The 20,662-nt window shown below is 34.8% G+C and overlaps 1 protein-coding gene across 5 annotated transcripts in view; it reads right to left on the reverse strand.

Annotated features, from left to right (window-relative positions):
- Positions 1 to 20,662, reverse strand: part of LOC124171144 (transmembrane protein 94) — a 76,882-nt gene that overhangs the window by 6,176 nt on the left and 50,044 nt on the right. For 4 of the 5 annotated variants that reach the window (XM_046550296.1, XM_046550290.1, XM_046550301.1 and 1 more), the window contains 4 exons: positions 16,589 to 16,765; positions 7,629 to 7,772; positions 4,497 to 4,665; positions 3,691 to 3,899 (listed from right to left, as the gene is read on the reverse strand). In XM_046550296.1, the coding sequence (XP_046406252.1) occupies positions 3,691 to 3,899; positions 4,497 to 4,665; positions 7,629 to 7,772; positions 16,589 to 16,765 (699 nt within the window). The remainder of the gene's footprint in view (positions 1 to 3,690; positions 3,900 to 4,496; positions 4,666 to 7,628; positions 7,773 to 16,588; positions 16,766 to 20,662) is intronic. The other variant, XM_046550307.1, reaches the window with a different exon arrangement.

Raw genomic sequence — 20,662 nt, forward strand, 5'->3', positions numbered from 1 at the left:
TTTTTCTAATTCACTAGCTATAGAAATACTAAATTTCTTCATACTTGCATTGAAAGCATAAAATAATAAAAATGCAGGAATTAAAAAAGAGGGAAGGTGTTCTGACCCCAAAGTATACCATAACAAGCATTTAATAGTTTAATAATTATGAGAAATTGTGAAACATGCTAAGGTTCTGAAGTGGGCTATCAGAGAGGTGGACAGATGAATCCCTCTCAGGTCTACAACTTTATATCGTGACTAAATTAGGGAGAAATGATGTAGCATCAAGAGCCAGTATAATGCCATTCCACTTAAATAAAATCAATTGCAGGCATCATTTTTTTTATAATCCTGGGATTTCTACATGAATTACAAGATTTCACTTTTAACCCAGGTATTTTCAACACATTACCAATTTTCTGCCTGAATCATAATGGAGAAAGTGTGAGAAGGGTTCAATGTTACTATGAAATTTTACAGATCCCATAAAACTACTATTTGTCAATTAGCACATCATTTATGGAGGCATGAGTGTGACTGAAAATTAAAAATAACCATGTTTTGCATGCACTTTTTTACAGTTTTGCCATCATAGACAAGATCTATTGAAGTTACAAAAAAGTTAGGCTATACAGAATATGGATAATTTGATCCTCACATCTTAATTGAAATTTAAATCATAAAATTTAATACCAACTTTTCTCAGCCTTTTGATTTTTTTACTTTTTTAAAGAATTAATTTGGTATTAGCAAAACATTAATCCAACAATGAGCCCAAGTTTTAATTATACAATCATCGCTATGTTATGATGCAACTAATAATATTTTTTGTTATAATGACAAACATATTAGTCACACAAAATATGTATTTCCTATGCTTAGACTAGCACTAACTTTAAAACTTGTGTAAAATCCTGCTTTTCTACAGCAATTTCCAGAAAATTTATCATGGAAAGGATTTTTTTCAGCCTCCTGATGATTAAATACAACTTCAAGAGCTTATTTTGAGATTTCCATCAAAACTTTCTCCCGTCAAACTTTCCTTCTCAGTTCAGCCTCCTTATGACTAACTTTTATACTTGGCTTAAGTAATTGCATGACTTTTTTCCTCAACCAGTATTTTCCCTGTTTTATTCCATTCCCATGTTCAGTGTTACTATGTAATGCTGTCACCGAAAGATAGAGGAAAGTTTGATAATCATTTTTTTTTAATTGGCATCAATTGTTGACTCTTCCTAGCACTGAATATTGAGTACATCAGGTAATTCAGTACATCATTGAGATTCTATTAGCACCAATCTAAGATGAAAATTAGTATCACATGATTCATATTAGGAACCCCTAAGAAAAAAACTTGGAAAGCAATCAATACTAAAAATAATTACATATGTAACTAAATACTTAAGAATTTAGCCTATCAATATTTTTGTAAGTACGCCAAGAAGTAGAAAAAGTATTATATGCATACTCGCATATCAAGTTGATTTCGAACATTTTTACTACACTAATATCATGATTATGCAATCTAAATGCAAGTCATGAGTTAATTTCCAATGACAAGACAAGCTCTCTTTACTCTCGATGTCCAGTTGGGAAAAAGTATAAGCTAAGATTGCTTAAAACATGCTATTTCAAAGACATTAAACAAATTTTCTTACACACAATGCTAAATTAAAATTTTTAGTTTGTTCAATATAAATTTTTCAAAATGAAGAAACAGGCAAGGCGTATCTAATTCCTCTATTCACTGATTATGAGGTATTCCAACAGACCTTAAAACAAGGAAGGAGTAATGCATATGAGGACTACTTTTTTAATGAGTTTCCCCTTAAAGGGATCTTTCAGTACACTATTTACTTTCCTTTCAAACTTCAGTACTAAACTTATGAATATATGATTGTGAATCGCAGAAAATTGCAAATACAGATAAAAATAATAAAGAATGAATAAAGAACCAAAATCAGACTGTGAATGGATGCCAATGTTCCAATGAAAATTATACAATGAATTCTTTATCAATGACTACAAGTCATATATGTATTAGCATGTGCCATTAATTAATGCTAAATGATATTGATATAGAGAAATTTATACAAAAAAAATAAAAATCGTTATGTACACAGATAAATATGATTATGCATTGTTATGAATTATGGATGTGCGAGTAGCACTTTTTGACCTCGAGTTGAGTATCGAGTCGAGATGAAAACGACTTGCAAGTATCGAGTCGAGTATTGTAATTCTTAAACTACGCAATACAGCAAAGCATGCTCCTACATATTCTCATTTTTTTCAATCCCATTGTGAATTTTCTATTTTGAATGCTTAGCCCAATGTAAAAAGGAAAAGATAATGAGGAACGTTGAGGGTAATTGAGTCATAATTAAAAGATGAATGAACATTAACGTGTCTTAAACAGTTCCTTAAGCACAATTGAAATGAATTAACCTCTAGTAATATGTCATCAAAGAATGTATCCAAACTGCTCAGAAGAACCCTCAACAAAGATATCTATACAATTTTAATTAAGATTGTATACATAAATGTATCATGTAATATTCGATCCTTTCAAATTCTCATGCAGAAAAACCAATGGTTCTCCACACTCAGGTAGCAGGTTTTGACTTCTCCACATTACAGTATTACCGCCTGCAGAGAAATGTCTTTTGCAACACACTTTTGTAGCAGGAAAAGTACTTTCTTTCCAAAGTTTGGGAACCTTGAGAAGTTTTATAAAAAGTTATATCAACGATTTATATGGATCTTGAATATTTTTTACTGGACGAAGCGAACGAACTATAGAACTTAGCTTTAGCTTTGTAGATCAAAAAATATGTTTTCTTTCTTTCTTAATTCATTTCATCAACTATAGCAACTATTCTCTGTAATTTCAAGAGGGAAACTAAACACAGTAAAGGAATAAACAAAAATTAGCATTGAACGTACTTAGAGCACAAAAAGGCTAAGAGATGATCTACTTGTGACGTCAAACACCAGGAAAAACCAGCATTTCCCTCTAAAACCTAAAAGTTTCATTTTTTCCATAAAAATTATAACAATTTTTACGTATTCCCTCGGCGTTTGAGTAAAGAAAGTATGGTAGGGTATAAAAGTATCACATAAGAAAGTATGAGCGATGCAGTGGTCCACTCCAATCACCACGAATATGCCACCGTGCCGGGGCGGAAGACGGTCGGATGCCACGGCTGACGAAAAGGTTTTCGGTACCCATGTCGACTATTCTACTGGTTGACTGCTACGTATACAAAAGCTGAAACTCCCAGTTCAAGGAATTATATTCTACTACTCGAATCTCTTGAGTCAAATATCAATTACTCAACTCAACTCAAATTTTCAAGTACTCGCACGTCTCTATTATGTATGCTTTAAAAGTACCTACATGAGCAAATATATCAATGAGTTCATAGAGAACAACTTGGTGATACTATGGAAAAATTATACACATAAAAAATCAAAATTAAAAGCACACATCACATTATCCAAAACAGATTAAATCTGACTTTTCACAATGGTATGAAATTAAATGATAAATCTATCCCTCTTCTTAACAATAATTTTATCATATCATCCCATAAATTATTGTTCCTAATTAACCTTCTAACTCTACCATGCCTTAGGATAATCTTTCATTCATTAATTTATAGCTAAATTCATTTTGAAGTAAAGTGCATAGATTTAGGTGCCTACCTGGCATCTGCTTGCATAAATATTGGCATATTGTGAGCATTTGCCAGTGAACCCATCACACACACCACTTCTCCATACTCCTGCATTATGTGAAGCATTTCTCTTGTGGCAGATGGAGTGCAATCGGTAAACAGGGAAACTAGGAGGGGCACATTGTCAATCTGCTCCAAGTGAGGACGGATCTTCTCAATTCCACGAGGGAGCTTGGCCTATAGCAGTACACAAAAATGACCATTTGTTATTTGGATGAAACATTAAGAGCAGAGTTACTGAAAATCATATGTTAATCCCACCACAAGAATTGTGTTTTTACAATTTGAATGCCTAGCGGAAGTAAAGAAAACATTTATAACACTCATATTCATGAAAGAATTTCCATAACAGGGCTCAAGCATACAAGGGTAAAGTTATTAGTTTTCCGCCATAGCAAATGAAATGCTAAAGATGATATTTAATTTGATAAATAGAGCATTAAGACTCAGAGATAGCTTAAAAAGCAATATGCATTAAGATTGAAATAATCTGGAAGTGGTAAGAGTTCAAGTGAAATTTCACCTACACCACATCTAGAATATTTCCAGAACGATTAAAAAATCCAATTTTTAAACTCATAAGCTCATCTTGGAAGTAAATGTTAACTCTTTCTTCTAGCCATACATTAAGTAACTTTTCATTTTTATTTTGCATGATTACCACGGATTTTCAACCCCAGAGTCATGAATCCCTATCAATAAATAACCATAAAATCCCATGAGAATTTTCATGTAGACCCACCCCTTGGGGTAAACTCTAAGTAATGAACATACCCTGTTCGACATATCAAAATTAACAGGAGCACTCTGCTCTGTGCTGTCCGTGAGGCAGGACAAGGAACGCCAAGCTTCTTGCTGTGAAGTTAAATCCACGCTCTGGACCAGAACACTGTCTTGACTAGTCATAGGAGGGCCATTTCCACCCCTCCTCATTCCTGGACTCCTGCCAAGGGAAAATACGGCTCGTTGATCATAAACAGACAATGTTAATTTCACAGCATTCTTCTTATAGTCAATAACACCTAGAAGCAAATGAATGCACAGGGTTCATACTGACTTCTCGTTTTCAATTTCCCTGACTTTTTCCTGATTCCCAGTCCCTTTTTCTTTCAATTTTCCTGACTTAATATCAGCGGCAAAAACAGGGTTGGATTCAGCATGAAAATTAGAGGGGGGAGGGGTGGTCATGACCTTAGTCCAGGGAGTATAGAACACTCCTCTGGAGAGAGGGGTGTTCTCTGGTGTAAAATTTTTTGTAGTGAGCGCTACTCTATACAATAAAAACACCTCAAACTTCTCTCACATTAGGGACTTGTAGCCATGCATTTGCATATACACTCCCTTTACTCCTTCATAAGGATTCAAAAACTATTAGGACACCCACGCACTGGCAATTTAGATCACTGGCAACTAATTAACTTGGGCAAAACTCGCCCAAGAGTTGCCTGCCACCGTGCATTGGCCATAAAATAGTTGCCTCTCAAATCAGTTTACAACAGATCTCATGGTCAGCTACATTTGTTGTTGCACTCGTTCTGAGACAACAAAAAACCTTTTTAATTTTCTTTTCATCCCCTACATCAATCCAGTTTTCTATAACCTCCTCGCTAACCTCCTATCACAGTGTTTTTTTTCCATCTACATGTTTCTTAGGACGCGTATTGTACTGCACTAACTGTATGTCAATAAGCAAAATAAACTTTTCAATGTCTAGCACCATTAATTGAAAAACTATGAGACCTTTTCAATATGCCAACAGCAAAATACCTCTCAAGATGCCCTCTGAACAAGAGTCATCAAGCAACTGAATATGTAGTTAAGAGTGCGAGGGGTTGGGAAAAATCCCACATGGTCAATTCCTTTCAACAACAGTTTACTCACCCTAGGGATAGGTCCGGATGCAATTATTTAGTTGCGTCAACTAAAAAGTCACCTATGATCGGGGCAACAGTCAATACCGTATGTTTCATTGGAACTTCTTTCAAGCAATTAAATACAGTAGACTCTCGTTAATATAAACGACGTTATCACGAAATTCTCGTTGTTACGAAGCAAATCGTTGGTCCCGACGAAAAGGCCTATCCAAGCTATAGTAAAAGAAATGTTCTTACGAATTTTTCGTTTTTACAAAATTACGAACCTCAGTCCCGGTCCCAACGGTTACAAAATGAACTTTATTACGAAGTTCCACACATAAGCAACGGCATTTAGGTGGCTATTCGCTATGCTAAGTTTTAATAATCTTGCCACGTTTAAGTTCTTCTCGAATACTGTGCCCAAGAGTGTCAATTATGGTTTATTCATTTTACACGCTACATCATATATGTAATAAGCTTCATTCCTGTGGAGTCATGGTGACCCACTTATAACCGCTCGTTAATTGCACGTACTGTTAGTCCTCTTCCTATGCACTTTCGATTTACGAATTTTCAGAGATTCGAGCATTCAAAATTTTCAAATTTCGAATTTGGTGCCTTTCTATTTGAAGGTGTGGCTTACAGGTGTGGCTTATCTGAACAAAGTATGATTGAATCCGGCCAGAACTTAGGAACTTTTCAGCGTTTCGCCTGTTCTTCGTCACCGCGGGGAGCTATTCTTTCGGCTTCGGATGCGTCGCACGTCCAGCTAGATAAGTTCGTTGCAATCGTGAGTTAGCGCATAAGTGTAATGCGGTGTTGCATTCTGAAGGATAACCATACTCCTCGTTTCCTAGCTTACAGTCCGGCTGGCAAGAGTTATCCAATGACGGCACAATAGGAGGGGCGGATAACCCTGGGCCAGCACGGTTTACAGCCAATCGCTGTCCCCCAAACGTACCTCACACACTCGTCTAGTCCTACAACATTGTCAAATGCATGTGGAGCACCAAAATAAGCCTGATCCACCAAAACAAGCCCTTTCTTCGAATAACCAAAACAAGTGATTCCTCCTCTGGGTACTTCACGCTCATCGTCCCTTACGGCTCCTTTCTTCACAGAACCCTTTGTAGGCATTTCCCTTTCTTACCTGGTAACCTTAGCCTCAACCCCGACCTAGACCATTCTGCCCGTCATCGGACAACTCTCAGCGACCTGACTGTAGGTTTATCATTGGATTATTCTTCCTCATAGGATAATCCTCTAAAATCACTGGCACAGTAATGGCTTTGTCTGGTTTCGCTATTTAGTTGGGCCCTTTTCGCTTCTACAGCGTTAAGATGTTTTTCCCCGTCCCATCCCTTCCAACCCTTTCCCTACCCCAGAGGCGTCGTTGGGCTCCTACCGTGGCGGCGCCTCTTTGGGTCCCGGCCCCGGTGTGTTGTACCCTCGCAGGGCTTCCCTGAACCCTCATTACTTCTTGTAGGTTGATCAACTTTGGAACAGTCTTTGGATGCATCTAGTTCATATATCGGACTTACAGGTAGGGGCTCTTAAACTAATAAAAATTAAAAATTGCTAATAAAATTTTGGGGGGAGGGCCACATTATGAAAAAGGTCTGATAAAATAAGGTAATTATGAAGATATTTCTATAGAAAAAACAATTCTAAAACTTTGAACAGAGAATTGATTCAGCAAATTATTTTGGTAACGAAACTATTTTATTTAGTTTCGTATTCATTGAGACATGTCCTTCACAATAACTCATTTAAGAGACTAAATTTATAGGAAAGAAGGCCTCACAAGCACTCTTGGAATCCATGCGAAAAAATCAAAATACCTTAATGAATGAGAGTCAATAAAATAAGGTTATTATAAACATATTTCAGTAGGAAAAAAACAATGATTCTAAAAGTTTGGAGAGTGCATTAATTCAGCAATTTACTATGGTAACTATACCATTCCTGGGAAGTTAAATGAAACAAACTGCTAATGGCAGGTAGACATTGCAGATTTTAAGTAAGAGACAAGAAATATATGAAGTCTCACCTGGGGTTTCCCAGTCCCTTGGTAAGAGGGCTATCATCATCTCCTTGAAATGTTCCTTCATCCTCCTCAAATTTAACTTGGGAGAATTCCATGTTGATTGCACTCGGAGCAGAAAAGCTCATGGCCCTGGTGTAGCCTAGACTGCTGTGGTTTTATCAAAACATATATTCTTTATAATCATCTCATATGTATAGAAAAGCAATTATAAATAAATTAATATTTAAAAAACTACTATTTATGCCATATTTCAATAAATGCCACACACAACTATTTTATTCAGAAACCTGTGTTAACTGACTACCAAAAATGAACCACCACGTAAATAATACACCTTATTTAAAAAAGAATTTCAAATTAGCAAGTCAATATACAAATTATTCATTTTAATAGCAACAAATCATATTCATCAAAGTAATAACAATTTGAACAGGGTCCAATCATCATTGCAACATGACAACAATTTTCCAGAAACTGGGACATGAAAATTGGTATAGCTCACTGTAGCAAATAATTTCTTCACAAGCAGCTATGTAACGACCGATTCATGGATCCTCATTATTTTTTCAAGTTTTATGAATTAATACCTTTATTCATTTAGATATTTTTTAATATTCCAAGTTTAATGATAAAAAATCAACCCTACAGCTGCATGTTCCATGATTTAAAGGGTTTTTTGGGGATCCCAAAAATTAAGTGACAAGAGGGTTTTCTGTTTTCTTTACTCTACATAACTAAAAGGGTATCCACATAGTCAAAATATAAAATTCAAGAGCAATTCTAGGTTATCAAAGTTGAAGTTACAAAAATTTCTGGGAAATGATATATCAGTTTTTATATGTACCAATAGGTGATGTTTTACAAGTCTTTCATAGATTATAGATTTTCCAAGCTGGATCCATAAATTATGTAATTAAATAACTATAAAAGTTTTTACTGTTATAAAGGCAGTTAAAATTTTAGGTACTGGCAGGGCCATAATCCTCACCAAGACTATCAGGTATGTTCACAGAGTGTTTTTGATGAAGTTTGTGCTGCCACTATCAGCCAACCACAAGAAAATCACTTTACTTTGTAACGCAGGCATGTAGCCAGAAATTTATGCCAGTGGGATACTTTGGTTGTACGCAGGTTGCCTAAACTGGTAATTTTTGGTCTATTTCATTCCCAAGTTACAAATATCATTGACCCTTTCCCCGGAAAGCTACTCATCACATGCAGCGGACAAGTGAAGGTTTTCATGGCACGCTACAGGAAAAACAAGAAGGCATGTTCATCGCAGCGATAAATTTCATTTCTATTATGCTAAAATTTATATTTACCTTTGGTTCTTACCAAAACAGCCATATTTATCATGGCCTGGTATCCATGGGCGTTTCGTTCCTAAATCTAGATGATTTTTCGATTTTTCTTTTAACTTAGGGCAGGGACAGTAGCAGTAACTACAACTCAATTTTGAGAAAATTTTGGGTCTAAGACCCTGATCTCAGTCCACAACTTTTAATAGTTAAGAGAAAGTCAGAGGATAAGTGCCCCTAGGATAGTTATCTACTAAGGGAAGATATAATTCAGGCAGTCGCTGGGAAAAAATTTCAGCTGCAGCTGGCTACAAGCCTATTCTGGAGCATTTTTACTTCGGCCCAATTTGGACATTGGAAATTCAAATATGCTCCAAAGTCTTCCATTTTTCACCAGAAACGAGTGAATTTTTTTACCCAGGCCAAGAGCACGAGAAGGTACTACGTAAGAAAGAAAAAGGGAGGAAGAAAAAATATGCAGGGAATTTTTGGCAATAAGTTAAATTGAACTTTCCAAAGGCATCAAATTAAAATCATCTAATGTGCCACCTCTCAGGTGTCAAACATAAGTAGTAATTTTGTCAGACAAGCTGCTGATATTCTATCCCTAACTTGTGGTGGGAAAAGATGAAGACAAAGCTATAGGTGCGCATTTCCCTTGTATGTATTTGGTCCGAAGTAACATGCCACTAGAAATGAAACCAATTTTCTTGAAGATTGATGGTGGCTGCACTAACTTTTCGGGGATAATTATTACCCTTTAGCACCTACAATGCTGGTATAGAACAACAAATATTTACAACAATTAATTTCATAAATAATGAGAATCAGTATCCAACATTTGTAGTATATGGTTAATTTTCAGCAACTGTTGTTGACTGAGCTAACTCAGTCAACAACTTAAATTTATGGGCATAGAAATTTACCTACTTAAAAGCCGCCCTTGTTAGTGAAATTATTTCAGGAATTGCTGACTTAGTCACAGAAGAGATAAAAAAGCAACAAAATTTCTATTTTAAAATTTCAGACTTAACCAATTTGCCATGATAGATAAGAGAGAATATTTCAAGGAAACATCCTAATTCCCAAAATTCAAATTTCCGACATGTCAAAAATGAACTAAGTTGAGTTGCTAATTGGCCTAAAGTAATTTTAGACATGAATATCTGACAGCCAAACAATATGGGAAATAAAAAATCTAAAAACAGTTCTTTGGTACCATCAGCCGAAAAAATACTATAAGTTAATTAGTCAAAAGCCAGGCTAACTGTGCCTTCCCAATCACTTTTTACAGAGGATTACACATTTTTCTGAGCTAAATGCACATCTATTAATCAAGGAAATTACCCACCTGAATGGCTAAAATGAAATATATTGCAATAAATACCAAAATAATATTTATAAGTAGATAAGCAAACAAAATACTCCAACTTCTGATATCTTAAAGGAATATGTATATAAGCTTGGTTCTTCTATTGATAGTAAGTCTGAAGGGGATAAGCAGATGATAATGCTTGGACTTCAAAGAAAACCAGCATTAATAAAAATTGAATATGTTCCAGTGTCCATAATCCTTCAGAATGCTTCATTCAAGAACCACATACTAAAATAATCACTGCATCTAATAGCATAATACTGAGAACTAAACAAGAAAGGACTGCTAAAATACCAATCATTCGGTAATAAAAATATACTATACGATGAGAACATTAAATTTCAATTTTATCATTTCTGAAATATAAATAAAAAACTTATTGCCTTGACTAAACATATTATTTTAAGAATTTTATTGATTACCAGAACATTGCTTATTGAATTGTATGGCTACTAGAAGGGTATAACGAATTAAACACTAAGAATCATGGCATAATAAAACTAGGATTGGTACACCTGAGTATTGCCTATTTTAACACCTGACTCCAGCCAATAGTCAATATCATATTGACCAGGGACCAATTCTAAATATAGACAATAATTAGTACCTATCTATCAATGCTTTCAAAAATCAAACTTTAAGACTAATATATTATTACTCTACAGGTTTAATAAATACTTATTACATATGTATTTGTAACAGTTAGTTGGGACAAAACATGTAATCAATGTAAAATTAGTAGAGATCAGTAAAAGTAGCATCTTAAGTATGCAATAATAAAACAGCAGCAATTTTGATGGCTATAAATAAACTTTACAGACAAATAATCCACCACTAAAATCCAGTAATTAACTCAAATCCCAGTAATCTAGGTTACCAAGTGAACAATTAGACATAAAAACTTAGAGGGTCATGTTGGAATTAGGCCAAGTGGATAGTACTGAATTTTACTGCCATGAGTACAACATTAACAATGCCCATTACATAAAAATATACGCAAGATGTAAGAAAATGGTCAGAAATAAAAATATAAAACACCAACATAGGTAGTACATAGACAAACATGAAAATATAAAAAAATATACATTTAAAGTCATAAATAATACCAACATATTAATTCAAGTCAAACAAAACTTTAAAAAATTAAATGTGCAAGTATCAAAAATATTAGGGGCATTGTTAAATGACCCACGTCGAAGAAGAAACATGAGTTATCATGTGATTCTCAAGAGTAGACTCCATATGATAATTGACCATGGAGGTTAAAACAAAAAATATTAGAACATTCCCCGGGCAAACAAGGAAGTAACACTATTGTGAACACAAAATCAGAAAATTTGGCAGATGCATCTAAAATACATCAATACCTTTTCAATGATGCACACACCTCTAGCTAAGGAGTATTCATTCGCTTAAAATATCACATACATGACATATATTGCTTTCAAATACATGGAATAAACATATACAAACTCAATGAAAATCAAACATGCGATTGACATAAATATCTCTGATTATTAGTGAGTCACCATTAGCTCAGCACACACAGCCACAGATTATCTTACAGAAAGTACAGTGGCTTCATCTAGAGTGGTAAAACTACAGACTTTTGGAAGGCATGAGGACTACTTAATCATGAAGAAATTGTTGAATTGGAATAGTGAAAGAATTGTAAGAAGAAAATACCCTTAGAAATTTCTCCAAACATAAGATGATTATGATGTTGCTGCACTGAGGCTTTATTTCAATGATTTTGTGCTCTACACCCATTTCCTCATATTGAAGTCAATAAGTCACAAAAATAGATGCTGAGACCTCTATCTCAAAAAAAAAAAATAATAATAGATTTTTTTCTTGGCTTTTGTAAATCTCTAATCATCTTTCAATTGGGAGAGGTTCTACAAAATATAAGAGAAGTAAATCCTGAGTACTTTTAAGGCCAAAAAAGTAATTATGTACATCTATGAGGGGATTAGGAGGATAAAGAGACAAAGGGTAGTGATAGCGCATACATTTAGTACCACGAAACATAAAAAAGCAAAATCCTGAGAATTTAAACCTTAGTATTTTTTAACTATTTCTATTCAAGTAAATTTAAACAGGTCAGTATTCCCAGGTATTTTAATAGCATTTACATACATCAATGAATAGAGTATAATCAGATCATCACCAACCTTCTCATTTTAACCAACAATTAATTATGTAAAATGAATGATTTTATGAGATAAATTCAGCATATAGGAATGACAGTATGGGTTTTATTGAAAAATAATACATCAATCTTGTGCCACCATTCTGCAGTAAATAGTAAAAGGATCACTAAAGTCTTGACTTGGCAATGCTCATTATCCTATGACATGGACAGTCAGTTTTTGTTTCAATATCTCTCAGAGTCTGACCAGAAGTACTATGAAATGCATAAAATTCACTCAGCACACATTGTTGAAAACTTATATTCTACTATCCGAGTGCAAGAACCATTATTTTTTAATCATTTCAATCAAAACTTAACCATTGACTGTCGGGCTTCATTCAAGTCATGCTGTTAGTAAGCCAACCTCATTGCCACCCAGCCAGCAAGTATATGTGAGTTATATATAGAAGATAGTAGCAGCGCAGTTAGCCCATAAATATGAGATATATTTTTTTGTAATATCACCCCAGACATTCAAAGCATAACGAGTAAATTGTTTGATAACTTAGCATAATACACACATGCACCACCACCACTGTAATACACTAGCCACCAAATTCTGTGATTTGGCCCAATGGTGTAACTAGGACTATGCTTTAGGGGGAAATTTTTGAAGAATAACATGCCTGAAAATACATTTCACATAATTTTTGCACAAAAAATTAACTTTATGCAGACGCCGTTATTATATGTCAAAACTAGACAATAGTTTTAAATATTTTTTTTTTATTTCTCTGAGGCTTTGATGGGGGGATCTATCCCCCTCACCCCCCAATAGTTGCGCCACTGATTTGGCCATTTCCAGAGTGATATACTGAGAGCCAGCAAGTTAGGCAATATGTACATGCATGTGTGTAATGTGGGTTGCCTAAGATAAATAATTAAACTTATAATAAATAAATTATTCTCTTACAATGAGCTCATGAATCCATAGCGTCATTTTAAAATGAGGACTGCAACATAATAGAGTAGTATTTGAATCAGGGTGTTACATTATTTTCATGTTTCTAGTCAGGTGAAGCCCCCAGTAAATTACAATTATTATATCCAGCGGATGATTTCATTATACCTCTACCCATTCATGAAGATGCATGTTATTACGTTCCTATTTCGTTTTTAGTACACGATACTGAATGGTAAATTTTTATTATCATACATAAAATTGAGACAAATGCCTTGCATTAGCTGCAACCCAAAACACTAATGTAATACAGCATACTATCACTAACAACCACTAAAAATAAAGATATGAAGGTTAAATAGTTGGTAAGGAATCCAAATGAAGAAAATGAATAATTACATGTGAGCCAAGAATGCCTGCTGAATAAGTAAGTGAAAGGAGAATGATGGGATATGGCTGAAGGGAGGACAGTAACATAAAAGCACTCCAAACCAGGAATATGCAGTTAGGTTGCATGCATACAAAATGAAAATAAGAGATTTAGAAAAAAGGCTTAATGGTATGACAATACAAAATTAAGGGTCATCAGAACCAACTTACCTATAATTAAAGTATCTTCACCAACAATTTTTAATTGAATGCAAAGGAACACAGAATTACAAAGAGATGGGTAATGAATACTAAGAATGACAACACATCAAACTTACCATAATCATAATTATTTATTTAAAAAAATAAGCATTTTAATAAAATGTATACCTATTGCATACTTGAAAGAAAATGGAGACCAGGTAATTAGAAATGACATAAAGTACAAGACATAATTTTATACTAATGAACTAAAAACCACAAGCCCGCTATGCAAATAAATTTTTATCCTGAAATTTATACAGAGAGTTCTTTTCATATGCCCATTGTTTTCATAAATTTCTATCCGTCAGAAAAAAATTATCTTTTCGTCCAATTTTACAACTAAAAAATTACAGCATTGTATGGCAAATAAATTTTCTTATCACACAGCAGGTTTAAAAATGTCTACCTGGTGTGAAAACTAATACTTCACAGTTTTATCCCAATTAATACACAGAAGAAAACATTTTGGAAGTACAAACAGTGTCATCCATTCAAATTATTATGCTCGGTTGAAACCAGAGTTTGGAGTAGGAGATATTTACAAAATTTCCATTGGAATATCTTTCAAAGGATAAAAATTCAATTATTTTCTGATTATATGCTTTTTCATTATAGGGTTTACTTGCCAAGGACCTTAATCTAAAGTGTATACAAATAGTGACAACCATCTGTAAACTAATATTTTTTGCACTATAATTTTAAAACTGGGCAACACCATTAGAAGGCACAAAAAATTAATTTTATTTGCATTAACCATAAGATTTGCACACAACAATTTTAATACCTTTGGCTAACAAGTTTCAACCCCTGAAAAGATGAAGATAACGTGATATGGATGCCATATTAAACACAAAAGAACAATTACCTACTCGGAGAATTCTAACCATATAGGGAAAAGAGCCAGAGCAAATTTTGGGGTGTCATTCTTAGTGAGGGAGTACATTTCGGGGATGTTCAACCACACTTAAGACTGTTATCTCCCAAAAATTTTGAAGGGCAAGATCTCCTAGGACCACTTGCTTCAGTCCTGGAGCACAGAGAGCCTCTCTCCTATCCACACCATGGAAGCAAAGTGTGCCCATTTCAAGTGATCATTTTGCCATCAAAGGTACGTGGGTCACACATATTCAGGGTGTCACATGTAACCTTAATCAACTTTGTAATTTAAATCTTACTTTGAGATACCAATTATCCATAATTACCCATGCAACTAGTGTAAAAACATCTCGTAATAAGTTAATTGCATCGGCTCGCAACTGAAATGGCTGGCCCACCTAGCCACTGGATTTTTTTAGAACCTGCATATTCTATGATCATGCATACTTGATGTAAAGGTGGCATCAAGATATGGACATGCTATGAGCAAGAAATCAGCTCTCTTCTCCTTCTTTAAGCACACGGATAGCTTTATGCTGAAGAATACCAGTAAACAACGCATTTTCATGATATCAAATACATATATATCTTGATATTTGAAATCTGCATATTAATCACACATCTTTGTATGTAGTTAAGGGTTTTGCAACATTGAAACACACTAAAACAGATGATTCATTCATATTTCTACTTGCTATTGCACTATAATTTGATACCGGACAGGAATCAACAATTGTCTCCCAAGCACAGCAGATCGGATCTTTGGTTTTTATCAAGTGAAATTTCATAAATATCATTTAACATTTCTGAATATGAAATACAAATTCATTAGTACAAATGAATTAAATATCTAAAACCTAAATTAATTCTACCTAATACTATCATAACAAATTACAACGTCGCATGCTAGAACATTAAAAAAAAGTGAGGAACTTATGAACTTTACAACCGGTGATGATTGAATGACTGAAATTAATTATGATAAATTGGAGAAAAATAGCGCATTTGGGAAAGGTAAATGGCATTGCATATGGGTATGGTCTCATCTGATGAGAAGTACAGGAAAAATTTCAGGAGACTTTTCATTTCCCGAGTGAATCTCAAAATCAACACATTGATTCCAGGAAAAGCTTCCTCTTCATTAGCAACATTTTGACATGTGACATGACTGGCATATCATAACTGTAGCGACCAACTCCTACATCCCTGAATTCTAAACCTAATCATTTAGAGCAAAATCAATATAGTTCCACACATTGAAATGTTACACTAGACTAAGAAAATTTAAGTTCTAAAAAGACACTCTCCCAAAACTTGAATTAGGCAGTAAACAATATATCCACTGGTTTTACCCCATTAATGATCCATCTATCCAATTGCCACTTCACTTTGTTAGCATTGTACAATAGCAACCCAGATTAGTACATTCCTTGACAACGTAAAACCCGAATTTTGCCACTAGTTTTGTTTGGATGCAAATTGATAAACTTGAAAATAAATTGAGACAAAATAATAACCGGTCCCCAGTTTTGTTTTTATTTTGGCTTGAGAGTAGACAAATCATACACAAACATCTAAAACGGTAATGCCATACTTAAAAACTCTATAGTCCATTGGTAACAGAGGAACATATGCACAGAAGGGGGCACCACAACTGTTCTCCCTCCATGATAGCAAGAGACATACCGTGCTCCGTGCAGATGCATCGAGTTCCCATCCTCTGCACGGCCTCCCCTCTCGCGTGGGTGCTGCTGCAGTTGCTGTTGGGTGGGGTACTTAGGTAGACTAAGGCGTGAGAGGCGAACATTGGCTGTTTGGGGAGTGGTTGATCTTGGCCACGAGCTGGAGTTACCACTCTCTGATCTGACGACCCAAGGAAAGGCAGCCAAACGACAGACAACGAGGGAGGGGACACACCCAGGACAATAAGCAGTCATTCCACTCACATCCCAACACCAATTCGTCATGCAAATTTGTGTGATAAGAATTGCAAAGAGTATTTACATTCTTCAAGGAGTGAAAATAATCAAATTCCAAAGATTATTATGACAAGCACCAACACTACACAATTGATAATTGTCATCATTTCAATTCTTTCTGAGTGTGCATAATTTCACTCAAGCATCATCATAGGTGAACAGAGAAGTTTCAATGAGTACTTCTGGTGACTCAATCATATGCATGTTAAAATTAAAAAATTAAAAAGCCAGGTTTGAGTCAAGCACAACAATCCATTTGAAAAACATCGATCAAAATGCTAACACATCAAGCTAATCATCACTCCTGAACATATAAAAAGCAGCAAAAAATTTGGAATCCCACCATTATGAAGGTGTTGTTATAAAACTATCTTGTTATTCCAGAAGACACTCATAACTCCAAACTTGACTTTCATTCCAAGTCTCATTGCAGTACTCATGAAAATAACCGGTGAGACTTAAAGAGTCTTGTGAGAAGAGAGAGATTCAGTATATGAATTGAGTGAATTGTGTGTTTTCTCATTTTAATTGAAGTGTGAACTAATCAATTTTAGAGATGAATTGCAATCTATGATCATGAAATCATCATTTTCAATTGTAGAAGAGACATATGAGCATTTTAATTGGTTGCTATTAGGAATCTCTTTCTTTTAATTGAAAGCAAATCTTAAGTATTCCAGAAACAAGTGATCAGGCTGAAGAATTACATATACAGTATGGAAAATTGACTGAACTGATTGAAAAAATATGCACTGACTAATTCCACTAATACAGATGAAAAAAAGGCCTTAAATTTGTCTATACATATTTCACTTTTGAAAGACCACAATTCACAAATATACAAGGAAATATAATGTCTACAGTATGTAGTTGTGATGAATTTATTTTTAAATGTAATTTGTTATTAGGGCATGCAAGATAAGTTTCAATCAAAAATATGCATCTGTAAAAAACTAAGTACTGGGCAATGGCTTACGTAAATAGCATTATCAGGCTTGATAACTGGTTGTCATGCAAAACCACAATTCAGATAAATGATTTGAGTAATGCCAGGGGACATCTCTAAAAAATCATGTTCAGCCTTACCATCGCTCAATAAATTATATATTTCCATGGAAAGCAATTATATAATCAGGAAGCTGGACATAAATTTCTGAACTGAACTGCACATTTAACTTCTCAATCAGGTCTTCATGCTATCCTATAAGATGAAATCAACTCACAACAACTTCATACATGATACACGTTTAAGCTTCAATAGCCACTGCATTGATCTAATTAACTATCAATTAATTTGTACTCCTGTTAAAGATGGTCACCTAGATAGGAGGACTTGAACTAGATAAGAAATAGAGTTCCTAGAAGAATTAATTTTTGACAATAATTATTCCATAAAAAGTGCACTTAGTTCATCTTTCCTGCTCACAGTTTTCTGTGGTATTTAAATGGTGAAGGATGTATATTCCAGGTTTCATTGTACTTTTGTGGTTGAGACAAGATATTCAGCATTCCAACAGGCATCTTAAGGTCATGTATGATGCTACTTTTTAGTCACTCTATGGTAAGAATTTCAACCAGAAGATACCTACTGGATTGCAGGAGAAAAAATGATCACTCAACAACAAAACAACAATGATTGAATCCCATAAGATTTTGTAATTACTGGAAATTTCCAAATTTTGTGGCTAAGATTCTCATAGAATTTGTCTAATTGGGAATAATAATAATAGATATTTGATCCATACAATAATGAATTGGCAACTTTTGCCCAATACTACAACTCTCTGTGAAATGTGGCAAGAGGCAAAATAAGACACCCTTGTGGACATTTGGAATCAACAAAATTAAGATCAATATACAGTCTGAACATATCTTTTGTTGCTTAAATGATTTCATGTGATTCAGGGACCATCTTGCAACCAAACACTCTAAATTTTTATTTGCATGTTTAATGAAAAACTCAAAATTCTGGGACCATGATCCATGATCCCTGGAAAATTGTTCCATTCCACTAGCTTATTCTCGGCAAATGGAAAATGTTCATCAGTACATGTAATTTCAAAAGTTACATTTTCCAGAGGAGTATTAAAAAATGTAATTCTATTATATATAAAATTTGTATTGCTAACTGAATAAAAATCCACTTTTGCTCGAGCATTAGGAATTTGTAAATATTATGGCTATATAATAGGGCGGATCGCAAAAATCGATTTTTTTCAAATCCATCTGGCCCAATGAAAAAAAGTTGTGGGACCGATCAAAAATAAGGCCTGAAAAATTTGAGACCTCTAGGTGAACCCCTGACCCTCGCTCAAATGCAATTTAGGGGGGGAGGGTCGAAATTCGAAAAATATAGTATTTTATGGTCATTCCCTATAGATTTTGCCGAGTTACTGCCCTTAAGGGCAAACATTTCGTGCATTTTGACGTATTTGTCACCGTTTAGCCACAAAATGCCTAATTTGAGTACGCGTCCGCGAAGAAAATATTCCAACGCCCACGCAGCGTCGCGGATACAAGAGCCGTAGACCGATCCCTTCCTCTCCCCTCTTGCTTCTCCCCCTCCCGCGCCTCCTATACAGCAAAATTCATCCCGCGTATGCTGCTAGGAGGTCGTTTATCTTTCATAATATAAATCGGAAGATGGTAAAAGGTAATAAAGGAAGCGACTTGTCCCTTATTAGGTGCCTCGTCGGCGTTGAACAAATCGATGTTACCAACTTTTAGAGGATTGATGAAATATCTTTAGATCCGAGAACGCAGAAAAGGAGCCTACGGTCTATGAAGACGCCTCTCGAATGGCTGTAAGGTGTGCGAACTATGGTGACTCTTCCCTTCCATTATGTGCGTGACTAAATGGATTTAGCGGAACCACAGGAAGTACTAAAACTTACGGAAAATGCTAATAGGCCAAAAGTAGGGTTTTTGTTGAAGTACAAAACTCAAGCACTTTAGAAGGAACATTTGAAATTATGCGATATTTTTGCGTGTAAGTGCAAGAAGGAGCATAAGGTTCCCCCTGATGAAGAAGTATATTGAGAGACCAGCGGAAGAAACTGAAGATGATGGCTGCTGGATTGGGTCCTAAAGAAACTCAACAGCTGATGAAAACAAGGAAATCGTCGGAGAGCGTTGAGTCGACATCGTCAATTCTTGTATGGGAAAATAGCATCAAACATTTTCTTCATCAATTCATCCGAAGAAAATTAAACTGAAGAGAAATCATCCGATTTTTATCTCTACGTACCTCATGAAATAAAAATTCAGGACTAAACACAAACTGGAAATTCTGCAGGGAAAATGCGTCGACAAAATGTGATAGAGGTATATGCAAGAACCAAGAAACAGCAATGATCGTCCCCGCAACTTTAGTGGACGCAAAAATCATAACTTTGTAAGATACATCCAAGGTAGTGTACCAGAATTACTTACGTAGACAGAAAAAGATACTAATTATTATTTTTTTCCCTTTTCTTGACCTCGTTTGTACTTTATATTGTTCTCATTTTTTCTCTCATAGCCATGATGATAGTTTACAATAAACAGAAATGTTGGCTAAAACTTTTTTGCATAACATACATTGAACTGCACTGCAAGAACTATTTTTTAACATGCTAATTATTGTGAATACAAAACGAGAGGTATCACAGGGCTACATTTTGATGGAATGAAAGACTATACTTTTGTCTGATGAAAAAGGCAAGAGGATTTATCAATCCAAGTTTAGAGGGGAATGTGTGATGTTAGTTGAAGAAACAGGGTCTCACTTTTGGGGGTTTGC

The sequence above is a fragment of the Ischnura elegans genome, chromosome 1 (genome assembly GCF_921293095.1).
Source record: "Ischnura elegans chromosome 1, ioIscEleg1.1, whole genome shotgun sequence".
NCBI classification, from domain to species: domain Eukaryota; kingdom Metazoa; phylum Arthropoda; class Insecta; order Odonata; family Coenagrionidae; genus Ischnura; species Ischnura elegans.